Here is a 19,382-nt window from a genome sequence, read left to right on the forward strand (position 1 = left end):
AATTGCTGAATAGCCACATATGGTAGTGGCTGCCATGTTGGATGGCAGAGAATTTAACGTTACCTTCTCACAGGAAGAAAGTACTTAGAGAAAGGGCCCGAAAAGACCTTTACCACACTTTTTGGGAGGATTGGAAAGATGTTCAAAATACACAGTATGATTCAACTTGTGATCTTAAAAATGTCACGCTTTTGGTGGAGTGTGTTTATTTGATGAAATTATAAGTAGTTTTCATGTTCTAACAGCTTTCTTCTATGATGCCCTTCTTACGCACCTCAACTTCAAATGATTCAGTTGTTTTTTTTCTCTTCTTGGAAATTTATTTAGGGTCCTTTGTTTTTCCTCTTTATGTATTTTCCTAGCTTTCCTTCTTTTCTATTATAATTTTTTTTTTTTTTTTTTACCCCACAGTGAGAGTTGGGCCTCAAACGTCTCCAGAAATGTGATCGTTCCTAATTCAGGTCCTTGAATGTTATTGTTGCACACAGGAAATGTTGAAGGAATCTTTCAAATATGTTCTGCAGAATTGGTCTTCAGACAGGACGTGGCTGGGTGGGGCAGATGGGGTTTGGGTTTGAAGGCGGGTGCGAGTTGAAATCCTGACTCTGCTTATGCACGTGGCCCTGGTGGAACATGTGAGCTTCTGTTAGCCCTGGTGGTAAAAAGGCAGATTCCCTACCTCATTGCATCATTCTGGAGATTAGGAAAGCTGTGTAAACACTGTCTTCCTCAGAACCTGGTAGAGAATCAGGCCCATAGGATGTGACGGTGTTTATGTGTAGGTGGGGATGATGTAGTTGATGTTGTCATTGTTCCCAACCACAGGAGGTATTGTCATCACCTTCCAAACTGAAGTGCAAACCTTATAAAGCCCTCCCATTCTATATCCTTCACACTATACAATATGCTGCCATATGCATGATCTCCTATGGCTTGTGAGTTTCACAGCCATAGGAGGCACCATGGTTTCACCTTCGTTTAAGAAACATGAAACTCAGGGAGGTTCTTTCCTTCCCAAGATCGTGTAGCCTTGAAGAGCAGTAACAGTGCTCAATGCAGGTCGTTTAAGTTCAGGACTCTTTCTATAGAAATCCATCAAGTGTTCTAACGTTCTGAGTTGTTTTGCCACTGTTTATCACTTGCCAAAAGTAACTTATGTGAAGAAGAACATTCCTTGCACGTGGTAAACACAATGTAACAAAAGGATATTGCTAAAATAAGATGCAGTCAGGCCCGAAGATAGATCCTCCATGCGTGCCTCTGTCTTTATCTCCTTCCTCAGTAAGGTTAGGGCTGTACCCATTTAATTCCCTTAGTGAGCAACCAAACATGTAGCCAACGGGATCCTCACCGATGTTGGGGAGGCGGGACATTTTTAGCAGCTGGAAACCTCAGAGGACTGATTGATTAGGAGAATCCATTGTTCTCCCCAAAAGGTTAAGGCAGTATTACGTCCTGTCACACATAGCTTCTGTCTGTGGGTGTCAGGTTGTATCTCTCCCCTACATTCAAACAAATCCAGTAACAATTAGGCAGGGGTATAGGGGCAGTCCCCCACATCTCTGGTCCATTAGCCATCATTCACTTGCAGAAAACAAAGATCATACCAGTTATTTAAAGAAAAAATAATTTTATAGGGGAGTTTAGTGCTTCTAAAACTTTTGGAAGGGCTAAGGGATCAGGCTCTAGGCTGGTGCTCCACGAATGACTTCAAGAACGGCACCACCAGAGGGCGGCTAACTCTCGTGCAGTTAGGAACGAGGAGATCAGAGGGCCATGGCTAGAACTGGGACTTTAAAAATGCACCACTGTAAATATATAAAACTATTATGTACCCATCAGAATTTTAAAAGTAAAATAAAAAATACACCACTGTAGCTATGATTTCAGGAGTCTCCCCAAGGAGCTGCTTCTTGAAATCCGTGACTACAGCAACTGGAAAATATTTTGTTATAGAAAAACCCGGTGTCCCTGCGTTCATGGTGACTGGTAGCAAAACAGAAAGGCAGAAGATAGACTCCACTTCCCTTCTACCTTCCAGTGTCGTGAGAGTGTATGTAAATTGCAGAACTTAACCTGTACCTTCAGTCTTAGCTGCAGGGGATTCTGAGACAGGTAGGGCTTTGTTGTTCTTTGTTTTTTGTTTGTTTTTTTTTCAGCATTCTGCCATTAAAAGGACAAGAAAGCTCACTAGAATAAAGTTGGAATGAATACTAGAGGCCACTCTGTCACAGCTACTGCACCTGCTTTCCCTCCTGGAGAAGTCCCCGTGGCAAGTCCTCCTTATGTAGACTTTCACATCTATTCCATGCATGTAAAACCTGTATCTATGTCTAAATCCCTTGTTCACTCAAATGGGTACATGCTAGAGATACTTATTCCTAATCTACATAAAGAAATTATTTCATATTTCTAATATATGTATGATTCATACAGGTGTGATATAGTTCATACATATAATTGTTTTACTCATAGTCATAACAGTTCTTTTCTAGTTTTTTTGCTATCATAGCAGCAGTGAATAGCCATGTGTGTCTAGAGCAGGGGCTCGCAAGCTTTTTCTGCAGAGAGCATATGGTTTATATTTTAGACTTCCTGGGCCATACAGTCTCTGCTACAACTACTCAGTTCTGCTATTGGATCAAGAAAACAGCTGTAGACAACACACAAATGGGTGGCATGACAGAGTCTAATGAAATTGTGTTTACAAAAGCAGGCTGTTGATCACCTTAGGCCCATAGGCCACAGTTTACAGACCCCTGAGAAGGTACATTTTCGAGAAGAAAAATTTCAGGGTCAGTGAATATATGCATGAATGTTTAGCTTTGATATGTCATTGTTTTTCGTTTTTTTCCCCCCCTCATCCTCACTGACTCAGGACACAGAAAGCTGTATCAAGATCATGTTAGGAAGAAATTCAGCGATTTATGGTCCAGCAGATCTATCGCTGGTTTTTATGCATACTTTCGCTCAGAAGTCAGACAGGAAGAACGTGAACATTTGGAACGTGTTTTTGCTCCCAGCGGAACAGGGAAACAGCCGTATACGTTGGTCATTCACGGGATGGAAGGAATTGGAAAAACAACATTTCTGATGAAGGTAATGTTGGCCTGGTCAGAGACCAACGTCTATCAGGATAGATTCCTATACGTGTTCTACTTCTGCTGCCGAGAACTGAAGCAGTTGACGGAGACAAGCTTGGCTGAATTGATTTCCAGGGACTGGCCCAGCTCCTCCGCTCCTATCACAGAGATCATGTCTCAGCCAGAGAGACTCTTGTTCATCATCGATAGCTTCGAACAACTGCAATGTGAGTTAAATGAACCCGAGTCAGACCTGTGCAGCGACTGGATGAAAACGCAGCCAGTGCGGATGCTCCTGAGCAGCTTGCTGAGGAAGAAGATGCTCCCAGAGTCCTCACTGCTCATCGGAGTGGCATCTCCTCCGTGCCCAGTGGAACTTGAGGATCAGCTGGTGTGCCCAGAACTCCTACCCTTCCCAGGATTCAGTGAGAGTGACAGGAAGCTCTTTTTCTGCTGTTTATTTCAAGACAGGAGTAGAGCCATGGAAGCTTTCGATTTTGTAAGGAAAAACAAACAACTGTTTATCATGTGCGAAATCCCCCTCCTCTGCTGGATTGTGTGCACCTGTGTGAAGCAAGAGATGGAGAAAGGCAAAGATCTGGCGCTGACCTGCCGACGTGCCACCTCTCTGTTTTCCTCATTTGTGTTTAACTTGTTCACACCCAAGGGTGCTAATTGTCCAAATCAGCAAAGCCAATTCCTGCTGAAGGGGCTGTGCTCCCTGGCTGCAGAGGGCATGTGGACCGAGGTGTCTGAGTTTAGTGAGCAGGATCTCAGGAGAAATGGGATAGTTGGCTCGGACATCCCTGCGTTGCTGGACACAAAGATCCTTGTGAAGTGCACGAAGCACTCATACATGTTCATTCACATGAGCATCCAGGAGTTCTGTGCTGCCATGTTCTACTTGCTAAAGATCGACGGTGTCCATCCTAACCCAGCTGTCAGATTTGGAGAGACAGTACTCCTTACTTATCTAAAGACACAAAGGAAAGCACGTTGGATTTCTTTGGGGAGTTTTATATGTGGTTTGTTACATGAAAATGAACAAGAAAAGCTAGATGCATTTTTTGGCTTCCAATTGTCCCGAGAGATAAAGCAGCAATTTCACCAGTGCCTGAAGAGCTTAGGCGAACGTGAAGATCTTCAGAGGCAGACAGATTTCTTGGCGTTGTTTTACTGTCTGTTTGAGATGCAGGATGAAGCCTTTGCAAGGCAGGCCGTGAACTTCCTCCAAGAAGTTAACTTTTGTATCCATGAAAACTCGGACTTGGAGGTTTGCGCCTACTGCTTGAAATACTGTTCTGGCTTGAGGAAACTTCGGTTTTCAGTCCAAAAGGTCTTTAAGGAAGAGAATGGACAGTGCTCTATGTGAGTCTATCCAATGACTTTCCTTTTATCTCCTTTTCAGAATCTGCCCATATTCTCAAGAACGTTTTGCTAGTGGAGTGTTTAATAAGAGGGTCATGGTAGGAATCTTGCCTTTCCCGTCTAAAAAGCTTTAGTCCAAGTCCCAGCTTGCCTCTTTAGAAGCTGTGAGACTTGTCCTTTCTTAGCTGCCTCATCACAAAAGAGGGAATAATATTAACAACTGTGTTGTGAGGATTGAATATGAGAGTCTACATGACTTATGTAGACTCTCATATTCCTTCCCTTCTCGAATACCAGCTGATCAGTCCTTAGAATTAACACTGACCTTGTTCTCACACGACCATGCTCAGGCTCTTTCTTGTCCTCGCCAACTACAAATTGCCATTTAAAACTTGTTCTAAAAATGGTACAAATTTTAGCTCACTTAATACTCATAAAAATCGTATGGGGTGGATTCTGTTATGATGCTACAGATGAGGAAACTGGGACGAAGAAGTCAAGCAAGCTGCCCGAAGTCATATAGTTGGAGCCTGGGGCATCTTGCTGAAGACTCTGTCTGTGTTGTGCTCCCTCATCTTTTACTGGAAAACTGCCTGGATATAAAGCAGGATTTCTCAGTCTCAGCACTGTTGATGTTTGGGGCTGGCTATCCTGTTTGTGTGTGTGTGTGGGGGGGTATCCTGTGTATTGTAGGATGTTCAGAACTATTTCTGGCCTCTACCCACTAGATGCCAGAAGCACCCCTCCCCCAAGTCATAACAACCAAAGGACCTGCGGACAGCGCAGATGTCCCCTGGGGCCCACAGCACCTCAGATTGAGAACCACTAATAGAAGGTGAATGTACTCGACTGACCCTATTCTCCCTGAGTAAAGGAGGCTCCGACTCAGATGTCTTCTGTTCAGGAAGATAATATGTTATGCTTACATGTTGTGAGTGGCTCGTGTTGACTTTTTTCCCATGGAGAGCATTTCCTTTCTTCTTGATCACAGGTCAAGTGGCAGCTTTATCCACTGGCATCATGTTTGCTCTGTGCTCACGGCCAATGAGCACCTCAAAGAATTCAAGCTGATGGACAGTAACCTCAATGAGTCAGCTCTGATGACTCTGTGTAATCAGCTGAGACATCCCAGCTGCCGCCTTCAAACGCTTGAGTAAGTTGAAGATCAATCTTGACTTGAGAATATCGTGGAAGTAACAAATTTGTCTCCACCAAATTAGCTTTTGGTCAAGGCTAACTGTATAAGCAAAGGATTAGAATCTAGAGTAGAGTTTCTCAACCTCAGCACTTGGTGACGTTACATTCCAGATCATTCTTTGGGAGAGGGGGCTATTCTATGTGTTCTAGGATGTTGAGAAATATCCCTGCCCTCTGCCCTCTAGATAAGTAGCTTCCTCTAACTGTGACAACCAAAATTGTCTCCAGACGTTGCCAACTGTCCCGGGGTGGGGGTGGGGGGGAACTGCCCAGGTTGAGAAGCACTGAGCTACATAATTGGTTGTGAAATTAGAAAATGAGTTAATTATGGATGAAAAGACATAGTCAAAGAAAGGTATTCAGGCTTCATTAGATGAAACCCATCCACAATTGTCTTTGTTTTGCAGGCTAAATGCTGTTTCCTTTTCTGGTGAGAGTATGGTTGTCTTTGAGGTGCTTTTTCACAACCCGGACTTGAAACACCTGAACCTCTTCAGTGTAAATCTCTCTCGTGGTGACGTGCAGATGCTCTGTAAAGCCTTGACCTATAGAATGTGCAACATAGAAAAACTAGCGTAAGTCTCCATGTTCATTATGATCACTGATGATTCTACAGAGGACTATATATTTTTAATGTGTCTACTTTTTCTTCTTTACTGTTACTCCTATGCAAACTTAACCTCCTGGGAACTTCACAATAAAATATGGAAGTTAAAGTTTCTCAATTGCTATAACCACTGTGGAAAACGATCTGCCTATATTCATCTTTCATGGATTCTGACATACTGTACTACCCAAGAAATTCCACTCATAGCTGTACATTCCACAGAGCTGCATGTCTCAGTTTGCTGGAAGACAGGTACCAACACCTGCATGGCAGGTTGTCACGATACCTGCCAAGTGGAAATACTCACTAATAGTAAGTTAGATAAGTCTGTGGTTATAGTCTCATGAGAATGAATGATCTACTGCCCTATGCAAAAATTCATATGCAAAAATTTGCCTGAATCTCATTGTTGATGGAAAGGAGCCAAACTCATGGGTGTAACATATGGTTTTATTTATATATAAATAGAATCGTTGAACTTATAAAGTTCAAAGATGGGCAAAACTGTGGCATTAGAGGTAAGGATCATAACAGGAACAGGGAGGCAGGAAGGTGGTGACCATACTCTGTTTCTTGACCTGGTTACTATTAATAGTAATATAAGAGCATTAAATTTATGACAATTCATTGGCCAGCAGTTAACCATTTGTGCACCTTTCGGTATCTGTTTTATTTCAAGCAAATTTTTGGCAGTTAAATTAGGATTCCCTCTAATACTTATCCTCTGTATTCTTTGCCATCCAAACATTCAGATGCCTCCCCATGCAGCTCTGTCTGCCATGTCTATGGGCTCCCATCAACTACATACAAAATGACCCAAATCTATTATTTTAATACCAACTTTGAGATATAATTCACATACCACAAAACATATGTTTTTAAAGTATACAATTTAGTGGCCTTGATATATACTCACATGGCTGTGCAATCATTACAACTATCTCATTTTACGATGTTTTCATTATCTCTAAAAGAAACCCTGTACCCTTTAGCACTCACTCTCTGTTCCCTTCTTTCCCTGCTCTCTGGGAATCACTAATGTACTTTCAGTCTTGATGGATTTTTCTATTCAGCTCATCTCATATAAACTGAATATGACAGCATGTAGTCTTAAGTATTTTCACAGTTCTTCCAAATTGTACCATGTATCAGTAGTTCATTCATTTTTGTGGCTAAATAATATTCCATTGTATAGATACACCACATTTTGTTTATCTAGTCACTTGTTGATGAACATTTGATTTGTTTCCACTTTTTGGCTATTCTGAATAGGGGTCTATGAACATTTCTGTTTAAATACCTGTTTTCAATCCTTTTGGGTTTATACCTGTAGAATTGCTGGGTCATATGGTGACTCCATGTTTAAACTTTGGAGGAACCACCAAGTTATTTTCCACAGTGGCTGCACCATTTTACATTCCCATCACCAATGTATGAGGATTCCAATTTCTCCACGTTTTTGCCAATACTTTTTATTATTATAGCCATCCCAGTGGGTATGAAGTAGTATCTCACTGTGGTTTTGATTTGATTTTTCTGAATTACTAATGATGTTGAACATCTTTTCGTGTCCTTTTTGGCCATTTTTATATCATCTTTGGAGAAATGCATATTCAAATTTTTTGCATTCCTAATTGGGTTATTTTCGTTTTGTTGTTAAGAATTCTCTATATATTCTAGATACAAGTTATGTGATATACTAGAAATGTTTTACAAATATTTTCTCCCATTCTGTATGTTGTCTTTTCATTTCTTAATGGTGTCCCTTGAAGCACAAATGTTTTTAATTCTGATGAGGTGTACTTTTTTTTTGAGAGGAGGTCTTGCTATGTTGCCCAGGCTGGACTTAAACTCCTAGGCTCAAGTGATCCTCCCTCCTCCACCCTCTCAGGTAGCTGGGACTACAGGTGCATGCCATCACACCCTGCTGCACTTTATTTATTTTTGTCTCATGCTTTTGGTGTCATAACTAAGAAACCATTGCCTAACCCAAGGTCATTAAAATGAACTTCTTTTCATCTGAAAGTTTTATTTTGGTTCTTACATTTAAGTCTATATGATCCATTTTGAGTTAATTTTTGTGTATGGTGTGAAATAGGCCAAATCCTATTTTTTCAGCCCTTGAAAATAATATCTTAAAGCTAGAAACAATTTTAAAACTATGCATTGGCACAGAATTATCCTGGAGGGATGTTGGGAGCCATGGACTGGGTGACTTGCCAATTACTCTTCCATTTCTTTACAACTGTCACAATTGTTTACACCTTTATTCTGTTGTCTGTGGGTTTAGTTTACTTTTTGTGGTGCCCAGAGGTAAGGAGAGTGGTTGAGGTAATAGAAAACCAGAATTACTGGCAGCACAAATCAACTCAAGCAAGCCACCAAATGATGAGCCTTACTGGTCCAAGGCTTTGTCATGGAATGTTCTTTAAGGAGGTATTAGTTGAGCAAAGACCTGGATAATAAGGACTTGTCTAACCAAAGGCCAGGGAAAAAGCATTGCACTCAGGGTGAACAAGTGCAGAAACCCCAAGTGGGGTAAAGAAGTTGCGTAGCGGGAGAGGATGAGTTTGGGGAAGCTCAAACATGACTACTTTGAAGCACGAAATCTGGTGTGGCCAAGCAACTGACAACAACCAGTGTGGCTGGGACACAGGGACTTGTAGATTGTGTTGTATAGTTGGGGCTTTTCCCTACGTGCAGGAGAGAAGTTACTGGGGAAGATAAAGCCAGGTGTGGATGTACCTGAGACTGTCTGTGTCTGAGGTTGTCTCTCACTGTGCTCCAGGGTCAGTGGTTGGGGACCAGTGAAGTTCCAAAAGGGAGCAAAGATCGGCTGCCGCGACAGGGTCAGCATGAGGAATGGGTCCGGGAAATAGAAACCAACAGAATGTGACATCTCCCCTTTCCTGCAGGCTGGGAAGTTGTAGCCTTTCCTTGGAGGACTGTGAAGTCTTCGCCTCAGTTCTGAGCAGCAGCAAGAAGCTGAAGCATCTGAACCTAAGCTGCAACTACTTGGACCAGGGGATGCGCCCCTTGTGTGAAGCCTTGTGCCACCCAGACTGCGTTCTGGAGTACCTGGTGTGAGTGAGCCTTGGGGGTCCGTGGCGGAGGACTGCAGAGCTGTGGCCTGTTTACTGACAGCTGTCCTTTGACTGGGGTCATGTGGCTGAGGTTTTAACACATAAGCTTAAGAACCAAAAAGACATGAGCTTAGTCTTTAAGTTCAGGATTTACCACTTAGAAACGTACATCTTCTTTTTTATCTTTTACCTTATTTGAGTAATTCTATGGGGTGCAAGTATAATCTTGTTACATGCATAGATTGCATAGCAGTGAAGTCAGGGCTTTTAGAATATCCATCACTGCTTTAAGTACTTAAATAATTTAATTTCTCATCATCCACCCGCTGCCACCCTCCCACCTTTCCAGGTCTCCAGTGTCTATTATTCCACTCTAAGTCTATGTGTGCACATTGTTTAGCTCCCACTTATAAGTGAGAACACGTGGTATTTATATTTCTGGGTGTGTACTCTGTCTTCTTGAGTGAGATATTTAACCTCAGATTTGTTTTCTCCTCTGTGAACAGGAGGGAAAAATATCCTGTCTTAGCTGTCTTTTGAATATTAAGAGAGATTATCTATACAGAGTACCTACCAAGCTTCAAACAATGTTAGATTGGATTAAGGCACCTACAACACACAGTACTTCCTTTGTCAGTAATGCATTTATTTCTGCCTGTAGAGTGCACTCCCAGCTGCTACTTAGGACAGAGGCAGAGCAAGATGTCCACGGGCCTCTTGCCGTCACTTAATTCTGCATGTGCCTCTCTTGCAGTAATGGGATGGGTGAATAGACTAACCAAGAAGCAAATGTAGGGTACATGGAACACAGAGAAGGAAGACAGATCAGTTCGTGTGTTACAGGGTCAGTTGGTTACCTATCAATGCAATTCTAACATCTTCAATTTATGCTAGTACTTATACAAAAGCAGGGAAAGGACAAGAGAGTATATATTTACATTTGTATGTATTCAAGTTTTTTATACACAAATATCCTTGGAGGAAATGTAGACACTAAGCTGGGAGATGGGGTAAGAGGGAGATTTTTTCCCTCTTTCTACTTTTGGATTTTTTGAAATAAATAAGGGTATTCTAAGAATAAATCAAGGAAGTTGGAGGATTTCTACTTCCAGCTAAAATGGAAGAAGAGGGACTGGATGAAACTTTCTGTAAATATCTACAAGGTCTCTATGGTCTATAGTGCAGATTAAGTCCAATATTTCAATGTTAATTTTCTATATGGATAACTGTCCAATGCTGAAAGCGGGATGTTGAGGTCTCCAACTACTATTGTATTGGGATTCTCTCTCTCTTTAACTCTGATAATGTTTGCTTATATATCTGGGTGTTCTAATGTTGGATGCATATATACTAAGAGTTGTTATGCTGTCTTGCTGAATTTACCCCTTTATCATTATATAATGTCCTTCTTTGTCTCTTTTTACAGGTTTTTGTCTTGAAATATATTTTATCTGATAGAAATATAGCTACTCCTTCTTTTTTTGGTTTCCATTTGCATGGAATATCTTTCTCCATCCTTTTATTTTCAGCCTACATGTGTCTTTATAGGTGAAGTAGGTTTCTTATAGACATCATATAGTTGTGTCTTCTTTTATCTATTCAGCTACTCTGTATTTTGATTGGACAATTTAGTCCATTTACATTCAATGTTATTATTGCTAAGTAAGGTCTTATCAATACTACTGCCGTGCTGTTATTTGATTTGCGGTTTTTTTGTGGTTCTCTCTTTCTTTCTTCCTATCTTCCTTTGTGAAAAGTGATTTTTCTCTGGTAGTGTTTTAATTTCTTTTTACTCTTTGTGTTATCTGTTATAGGTTTTTTGATTTGGGGTTACCATGAGCCTTGCAAAAAACATTTTATTTTATTTTATTTTATTTTTTTTAATATATTTTTTTTTATTTCAGCTCATCATGGGGGTACATAAGTTCAGATCATATACATTGTCCCTGTCCCGCCCATCCCCCCGAGTCAGAGTCCCAAGCGCGTCCGCTCCCACTCTCCAGACAGTGCGCCTGGCACTCGCCATGTATTCATACCTCGATCCCCTCCCCCCCCACCTCCCCGGGTCTGCACCCTCAAGCATGACCATTCCCCAGAGGGTGCGCAATGCACTCGTCATGTAGGCATACACCCATCCCCTCCCCCCACCCCCCCATCCCAGTCTGATATCCAATTGGTATCCTTCCCTGATGTACATTTAGGTGATGATCAGGGAAACCAGTTTTCTGGTGAGTACATGTGATGCTTGTTTTTCCATTCTTTGGATACTTCACTTAGTATAATGGGTTCCAGCTCTCTCCAGGAGAACCAAAGAGATGTCGTATCATCGTTATTTCTTATAGCTGAGTAGTACTCCATGGTATACATATACCACAGTTTACTAATCCATTCGTGGATCAATGGGCACTTGGGTTGTTTCCACATCTTTGCGATTGTGAATTGTGCTGCTATAAACATTCGGGTACAGGTGTCTTTGTTAAAAAATGACTTTTGTTCTTCTGGGTATATGCCCAATAATGGAATTGCTGGATCAAATGGTAGGTCTACTTGAATCTGTTTAAGGTATCTCCATATTGCTTTCCATAGGGGTTGCACTAGTTTGCATTCCCACCAGCAGTGTATGAGTGTTCCTGTCTCTCCGCATCCACGCCAACACGTGTTGTTTTGGGATTTTTTGATAAAGGCCATTCTCACCGGAGTTAAGTGGTATCTCATTGTGGTTTTGATTTGCATTTCCCTGATGATTAGGGATGTTGAGCATTTTTTGATACGTTTTTTGGCCATTCTTATGTCTTCTTTTGAAAAATTTCTATTCATGTCCTTTGCCCATTTTTTGATAGGATTGTTTGATTTTTTCTTGCTGATTTTCCTGAGTTCTAAATAGATTCTTGTTATCAGTCTTTTATCTGATGTGTAGTATGCGAAAATTTTTTCCCATTCTGTAGGCTGTCTGTTTATTTTCGTGACTGTTTCTTTGGCTGTGCAGAAGCTTTTTAATTTAATCAGGTCCCATTCGTTTATTTTTGTTGTTGCTGCAATTGCCTTAGGGGTTTTCTTCATAAATTCTTTGCCTAGACCAACGTCTGTGAGAGTCTTTCCTACATTTTCTTCTAGAATTCTAATCGTTTCCCATTTAAAGTTTAAATCTGTTATCCACCGTGATTTGATTTTTGTGAGAGGTGAAATCTGTGGGTCCTGTTTCAGTCTTCTACATGTGGCTATCCAGTTTTCCCAGCACCATTTATTGAATAGGGACTCTTGTCCCCAGAGTATTTTTTTGTCTATTTTGTCAAAGATTAGATGATTATATGAGGATGGTTTTATATTTGGGTTTTCTGTTCTGTTCCACTGGTCTGTGTCCCTGCCCTTGTGCCAATACCAAGCAGTTTTAAGCACCACAGCTTTGTAGTATAGTTTGAAGTCTGGCAAATCAATACCTCCCATTTTGTTTTTATTGCTTAAGATTGCTTTTGCTATATGGGGTCTTCTCTGTTTCCATACAAAGTGTATAATTATTTTTTCTAAGTCTGTGAAAAATGATGTTGGTAATTTAATAGGAATTGCATTGAATCTATAGATTACTTTGGGTAGTATAGACATTTTAACGATGTTAATTCTTCCAATCCATGAGCATGGTATGGATTTCCACTTATTTACGTGTTCTGCAATTTCCTTCCTTAGCGTTTCATAGTTCTCTTTATAGAGGTCCTTTACCTCTTTAGTTAAATATATTCCTAGATATTTTATTTTCTTTGTTGCTATTTTGAAAGGTATTGAGTCCTTAATTTGGTTCTCCAATTGAATGGTATTGGCATATATGAATGCCTCTGATTTGTGTGTATTGACTTTGTAACCTGAGACATTACTGAATTCGTTAATTAATTCCAGGAGTCTCTTGGTTGAGTCCTTGGGGTTTTCCAGATACAACATCATATCATCAGCGAAGAGTGAGAGTTTGATCTCTTCTGTCCCTATTTGGACACCTTTGATTCTGCTCTCTTGTCTGATAGCTCTCGCAAGGACTTCCAATACAATGTTGAAAAGTAATGGGGACAGTGGGCAGCCTTGTCTGGTTCCAGTTCTGAGTGGGAATGCTTTCAATTTTTCCCCATTCAGTATGATGTTGGCTGTGGGTTTGTCATATATGGCGTGTATTATTTTTAGGTAGGTCCCATTTATGCCTATGTTGTTAAGTGTTTTTATCATAAAAGGGTGTTGAATTTTGTCAAATGCTTTTTCTGCATCTATTGAGAGGATCATATGGTCTTTATTTTTGCTTCTATTTATGTGGTTAATTACATTTATAGATTTTCGTATGTTGAACCACCCCTGCATCTCTGGGATGAAGCCTACTTGGTCGTGATGAATTATTTTTTTAATCAGCACTTGGATACGATTTGCTAGAATTTTATTGAGAATTTTTGCATCTACGTTCATGAGAGAAATTGGTCTGTAGTTTTCTTTTTTTGTTGCATCCTTTCCTGGTTTTGGTATCAATGTTATATTAGCTTGGTAGAATGTGTTGGGGAGAATTCCATCCTTCTCAATATTGAAGAATAGTTTATGTAGGATGGGCACCAGTTCATCTTTGTATGTATGGTAAAATTCAGGTGTGAACCCATCTGGACCAGGGCTTTTCTTTTTGGGAAGGTTTTTTATTGCTGTTTCAATTTCAGTTCTTGATATTGGTCTATTCAGGAATTCTATTTCTTCCTGATTGAGCTTGGGAAGGCTGTGTGTTTCTAAAAATTTGTCCATTTCCTCCTCATTTTCCAATTTGTGTGCATAAAGATTTTTGTAATATTCATAGATAATGTCATGTATCTCTGTGGCTTCGGTTGTGATTTCTCCTTTCATGTTCCTGATGGAAGTTATTAAAGATTTTTCTTTTCTGCTCTTGGTTAGTCTAGCCAGTGGTGTGTCTATTTTATTTATCTTTTCAAAGAACCAACTTTTTGTTTTATTAATTTCCCTTATAGTATTTTTGTTGTCTTTTTCATTTAATTCTGATTTGATCTTAACAATTTCTCGCCTTCTGCTGGGTTTGGGGTCAGTCTGTTCTTCTTTCTCCAGCTCTTTGAGTCTATTCATTAAGTTGTCTATTTGTAAGTTGTCTGTCTTTTTGAAATAAGCATTTATGGAAATGAATTTTCCTCTCAGGACTGCTTTAGCTGCATCCCATAGATTTTGATAAGTTGTGTCACCTTTGTCGTTTAATTCAAAGAATGTTTTGATTTCTGACTTAATTTCATTATTTTAAACATATGACAACTCTGCTAACAAAGAAGCAGAGAAATCTAACAGAAATTGTACATTTTAACTTCATGCCTCTGCTTTTTAACTTTTTGTTTCCATCTGTATCATTTTATACTATCTAACTCTCAAAGTTGTTATAGTTATGATTTTCAATAGATTTGTCTTTTAGGCTCCTACTCAAGATATGAATGGTTTATACAGTGCAATGACAGCAATAGAGTATTCTGTATTTGTGTACTTACTGTTACCAGGGGGTTTTATACCTTCAGAGGAGTTCTTATTGTTTATTATTGTCCTTTTCCTTCATATTGAAGATCTCCTTTTAGCATTTCTTATAGGACAGGTCTGTTGTTGATGGACTCGCTCAGCTTTTGTTTGTCTGGGAAAGTCTTTATTTCTCTTTCATGTTTGAAGGATATTTTTGTGGGATATAATATTCTAGGGTTAACTTTTTTCCTTCAGAACTTTGAATATGTCATGCCACTCTCTCCTGGCCTGTAAGTCTACTACCAGACATATTGGAGCTCCTTTATATGTATTTTTATTCTTTTTTCTTTTTTTGTTTTGCTTCCCTTAGGACCTTTTCTTTATTTGTGACTTTTGAGAGCTTGATTATTAAATGCCTTGAGGTAGTCTTGTTTCAGTTAAATTTTCCGGGTATTCTGTGACATTCTTGTACCTATATATTGATATCTTCCTCTAGGTTTGGAAATTCCTCTGTTATTTCTTTTAATAAACTTTCTACCCCAGTCTTTCTCTCTACATCCTCTTTAAGGCCAATAACTTTCAGATTTGCCGTTTGAGGCTCTTTCCTAGATCTTGCAAACATTCTATATTTTTATTCTCTTTTCTTGTTTTCTCTTCTGGCTATATTTTCCAGTAGCTTGTCTTCAAGCTCACTAATTCTTTCTTCTGCTTGATCAATTCTGGTGTGTGTTGAGAGACTTTGATGCATTTTTCAGTTTGTCAATTGAATTTTTCAGCTTCAGAATTTGATTTTTTTTTCAGAATTTGATTTTTAAAAATTTTTATTTCAATCTCTTTTCTAATTTCTCTGATAAGCTTCTGAATTCCTTCTCCGTGTTGTCCTGAAGTTCACTGAGCTTCTGCAGGATGGCTATGTTGAATTCTTTGTCTGAGAGGTCACATATATCTATCACTCTGGGATTGGTCACTGGGGCCTTATTTATTTCATTTGGTGAGGTCATGTTTTCCTGGATGTTCCTGATGCTTGTGGATGTTCACCAATGTCTAGGCATTGAAGAGTTAGGTACTTATTCTAATCTTTGCAGAGTAGGCTTGTTTGAACCCATACTTCTTGAGAAGGCTTTCCAGATATTCAAAGGGAATTAAGTGTTGTGATCTAAGTCTTTGGTCACTGCAGCCATATCAGCACTAGGGGTGCCCCAAGCCAAGTAATGCTGTGACTGTTGCAGACTCCTGGTGGCACTGCCATGGTGGACTGTGGTAAGACACAGGAAATTCCCTGAATTACTAGGCAAAATCTCTAAACCTCTTCCCTCACTCTCTGTGCTGGGCTGCTGGCATTAGCAGAGGATGATGTGGGAACTGCCTCCTGGCCACCACAGCTGGGACTGTGCCAGGTCACACTTGAAGCCAGCTCAGTCTCACTCAAAGCCCATGGCATCTGTTGCCTGGCTACCTCTGTTTATTCAAAGCCAAAGGGCTCTTTAGTCAGCAGGTGGTGAATCCTGCCAGGACTGGGTCCTTCCCTTCAGGGTAGCAGGTTCCCTTTTGGCCCAGGGTGGGTCTAGAAATGCCATCTGGGAACTAAGACCTAGAATCAGGGGCTTCAGGAGTCTGCTTGGTACTTATTTTACTGTGGCTGAGGTGGTACCCAAAACAAAGTCCTCTGAACTTTTCACTTTCCTTAAGTGGAAGGAGATGCTTCCTGAACTGCTCTGCCTAGAGTTGGGAGAGGAATGACATAGTCACTCACTTGGTTACCACCGCTGGTGTCTCACTGGGTCACGTGCATCTCACATCCACTGGCCCCAGGCCAGCAGTCTTCGCAGTCTAACTGCCATATACATTTGTTCCAGGCCCAGGCTGCTTTCCTCAGCCCCTGGTGGAGCTAGCAGGAACTCAGGTTTCTACTGCTGGGGTGGAGGATTCCACTCTAGCCAGGCTGGTCTAAATGACCCTGCTATGGGCACCGACAGAACTCTGCCCTGTGCTGTGCCCCCTATGCCAGGGCAGTCCTGGGTTTCAAGGCAAAGTCTCACAATCACTTCACTCTCCCTCCCCTGCTCACACAGATTCTCCCTCCACTGGGCACTGGTGCTGGGATGGGGGGAGTGGCATGGGCAATGCAAGGTTGTCTTGGCTGAACCTCTTCTTGATAGAATGTTGAAACCAGGTACTGTGATTGCTCGCCTGATTTTTGGTTCTTTCGAAGGTGCAACTATCCATGGATAGTTGTTGACTTTGATGTTCCTGCAGGAGAACCATCACTGGAGGGTTCTATTTGGCCACCTTGCTCTTCCCTCAATTTCTCAGGTTTTTTTTTTAAACATTGAGATTTACTTTGTAATTGAAAAAATTGACAAATACACTTGATTTCCAAATATAATTTTAAACAATGAGAAAATAGGTGTTTAATATGTCAGGATATAATATTATATTGTGGGATCCTCAGTGGCTTGGGTTTTATACTAGTATCAAAGACACAAATGCCAAGATGTGCCAGAGAATTGGGATCAATGAAGGAAGCAAGGCTGAGGACACCATAAACCCCATCAACAGGAAGTGGTCACACCTTCCATCCCAGCCTCTTGGATTTCCATATGGAAACATGGACTTAGTGTTGCCAGATATCCTGATTTTCAACAGAAGTTGAAAATCTGGATTTTTATATAAAATTTTATTAATGTTTAAGTGTTGGCAACTAATTTTGTTAAAATATAAAAGTGACAGAATATTTAAATACCTGTAGGCCAGGTGTGGTTCATGCTTCACTAGCTTGCTTTATATTTTTCAGTACCTCACAAGTTTCTCCAAAGGGAATATGCATCCTTTTTAAAAAGCCACGAGCCTATGATTATCTTAAAGAACAATAGAATTGAGAAAGTTGAGGATTTTACACATAAGGGAATCAATGCACTTTACCGATCCGTGAGGGAAGCATCTAAGAAAGTAGATGTCTTGTTCAAGGACAGTGTCGGGTATAGAATTAGAACCACAATTTAAGTCCTTTTAGAGTATTGGCTATGCCATATGATTCCATATTTTTTTCCATCTGTGTTACTTTGTTTCATTTTCTAATCCCTCTATCATGTGAGAAAGAAGAAATGAAGGGAGATATTTTCAGACAAGCCAGGAAAATTCATGGTCTTTCTTGGGGATTTTGTATGTAAGATACAGAAATATTGCCTTTAATGTGTGAGGTTAAGCAAAGCTCTCTGAGATGTCATTTCCCCCTTCACTCACATTCCTATCCTCCCATGTTTTTGTCCCCACAGGTTGGCTTACTGCTACCTCAGTGAGCATAGCTGGGAATACATCTCCAAAGCTCTCATGTGTAGCAAAACCCTGCACCATCTAGACCTCAGTGTGAACACCCTGAAGGATGAGGGATTGACAATTCTCTGTGAAGCCCTGAAGCACCCAGACTGCTGCCTGTGGTCACTGTGGTAGGTTTCTTTGAGGTTTCCTTTGAAGACCAAGCCTTCTTTTTCAAGGCCTTGCATTACACAGGAGGCACTTGGAATGGAGAAAGGCCACAGTGTCTGTGCTTGAAAATGTGAAGGTTAAAAATTACTTGACTTAGATTCTTGTAGAAACATTCACGTGAACAAACCTGTGCCTTGACTTTTGTGTCACAGATTTAATGTGTTGTAAGTGGCATTCAGTGGACGATACTTAAAGGACTAAAAGAGAAGAATTACGACTTGGGGCTGAGGGACAGTTTTTTGGCTAAGAAGATATTTGGCATGTGTTCTGCAGGATGAACACATTCCATTCGGTGGAAAAATAGAACCAAAATTCCAGGCAGATGGGTAAAACGTGGAGGTGGGGGACCCCCCCCAAAAAAAACACATGTGAGAATTAACATCGATAAAACAAGGGATGCTTTAAAAGGGAAAAAAGGGTAGGAGGACAGTAATGAGAAAGAACATAATGAAAACACTTAATTTTATGTTATAAAATTGAGAAATATTGGGGTGACCTTGTGGTGGTGGTGGTGTTTTGGAGTCCCCAATTAGGGTAGTAGTTCATTATCAAATGTCTCTTTCCTTGAGAAATTCAGAGACTTGTGGAATTAGGCAGAATGATTTTTACCTAGTCTATTAGGAAATATCAGAGTTTAGAAATTTGTATTCCATTTCTCGAAGAGTATGTTAAAGAGCCACACGCGTACTTTTTCTCACAATGGTGGGTTAGGATATCTGAGTCAATCTTTGAAATTGAAAGATCTTAAAAGTGTCACACCTGACACCCAATTAATGTTATTCCTAAATGTGCTCTTAGGTGATGATCAGTGAAACCAATTTGATGGTGAGTACATGTGGTGCTTATTGTTCCATTCTTGGGATACTTCACTTAGTAGAATGGGTTCCAGCTCTATCCAGGAAAATACGCTCTGATTCAGAGGGGGACGGGGGCAAGGGCAATATATGTAACCTAAACTTTTGTACTCCCATAATATGCTGAAATTAAAAAAAAGTCACATAAAATATTTTTTAAAACATTAAAAGAATCTAGAAACTAAAAAGAGATATTCTAAGTAGCAGGGTAGGTGTAGAATACTTTAGGTTGTCCAAAAGT

The 19,382-nt window shown here is 40.3% G+C and overlaps 1 protein-coding gene across 1 annotated transcript in view; it reads left to right on the forward strand.

Annotated features, from left to right (window-relative positions):
- Positions 1–19,382, forward strand: part of NLRP4 (NLR family pyrin domain containing 4) — a 34,533-nt gene that overhangs the window by 4,547 nt on the left and 10,604 nt on the right. Inside the window, exons 2-6 of the mRNA XM_045531922.1 lie at positions 2,879–4,451; positions 5,443–5,604; positions 6,056–6,223; positions 9,171–9,338; positions 18,077–18,247. Coding sequence (XP_045387878.1) covers positions 2,879–4,451; positions 5,443–5,604; positions 6,056–6,223; positions 9,171–9,338; positions 18,077–18,247 — 2,242 coding nt within the window. The remainder of the gene's footprint in view (positions 1–2,878; positions 4,452–5,442; positions 5,605–6,055; positions 6,224–9,170; positions 9,339–18,076; positions 18,248–19,382) is intronic.

Source organism: Lemur catta, chromosome 19, assembly GCF_020740605.2.
Source record: "Lemur catta isolate mLemCat1 chromosome 19, mLemCat1.pri, whole genome shotgun sequence".
NCBI classification, from domain to species: domain Eukaryota; kingdom Metazoa; phylum Chordata; class Mammalia; order Primates; family Lemuridae; genus Lemur; species Lemur catta.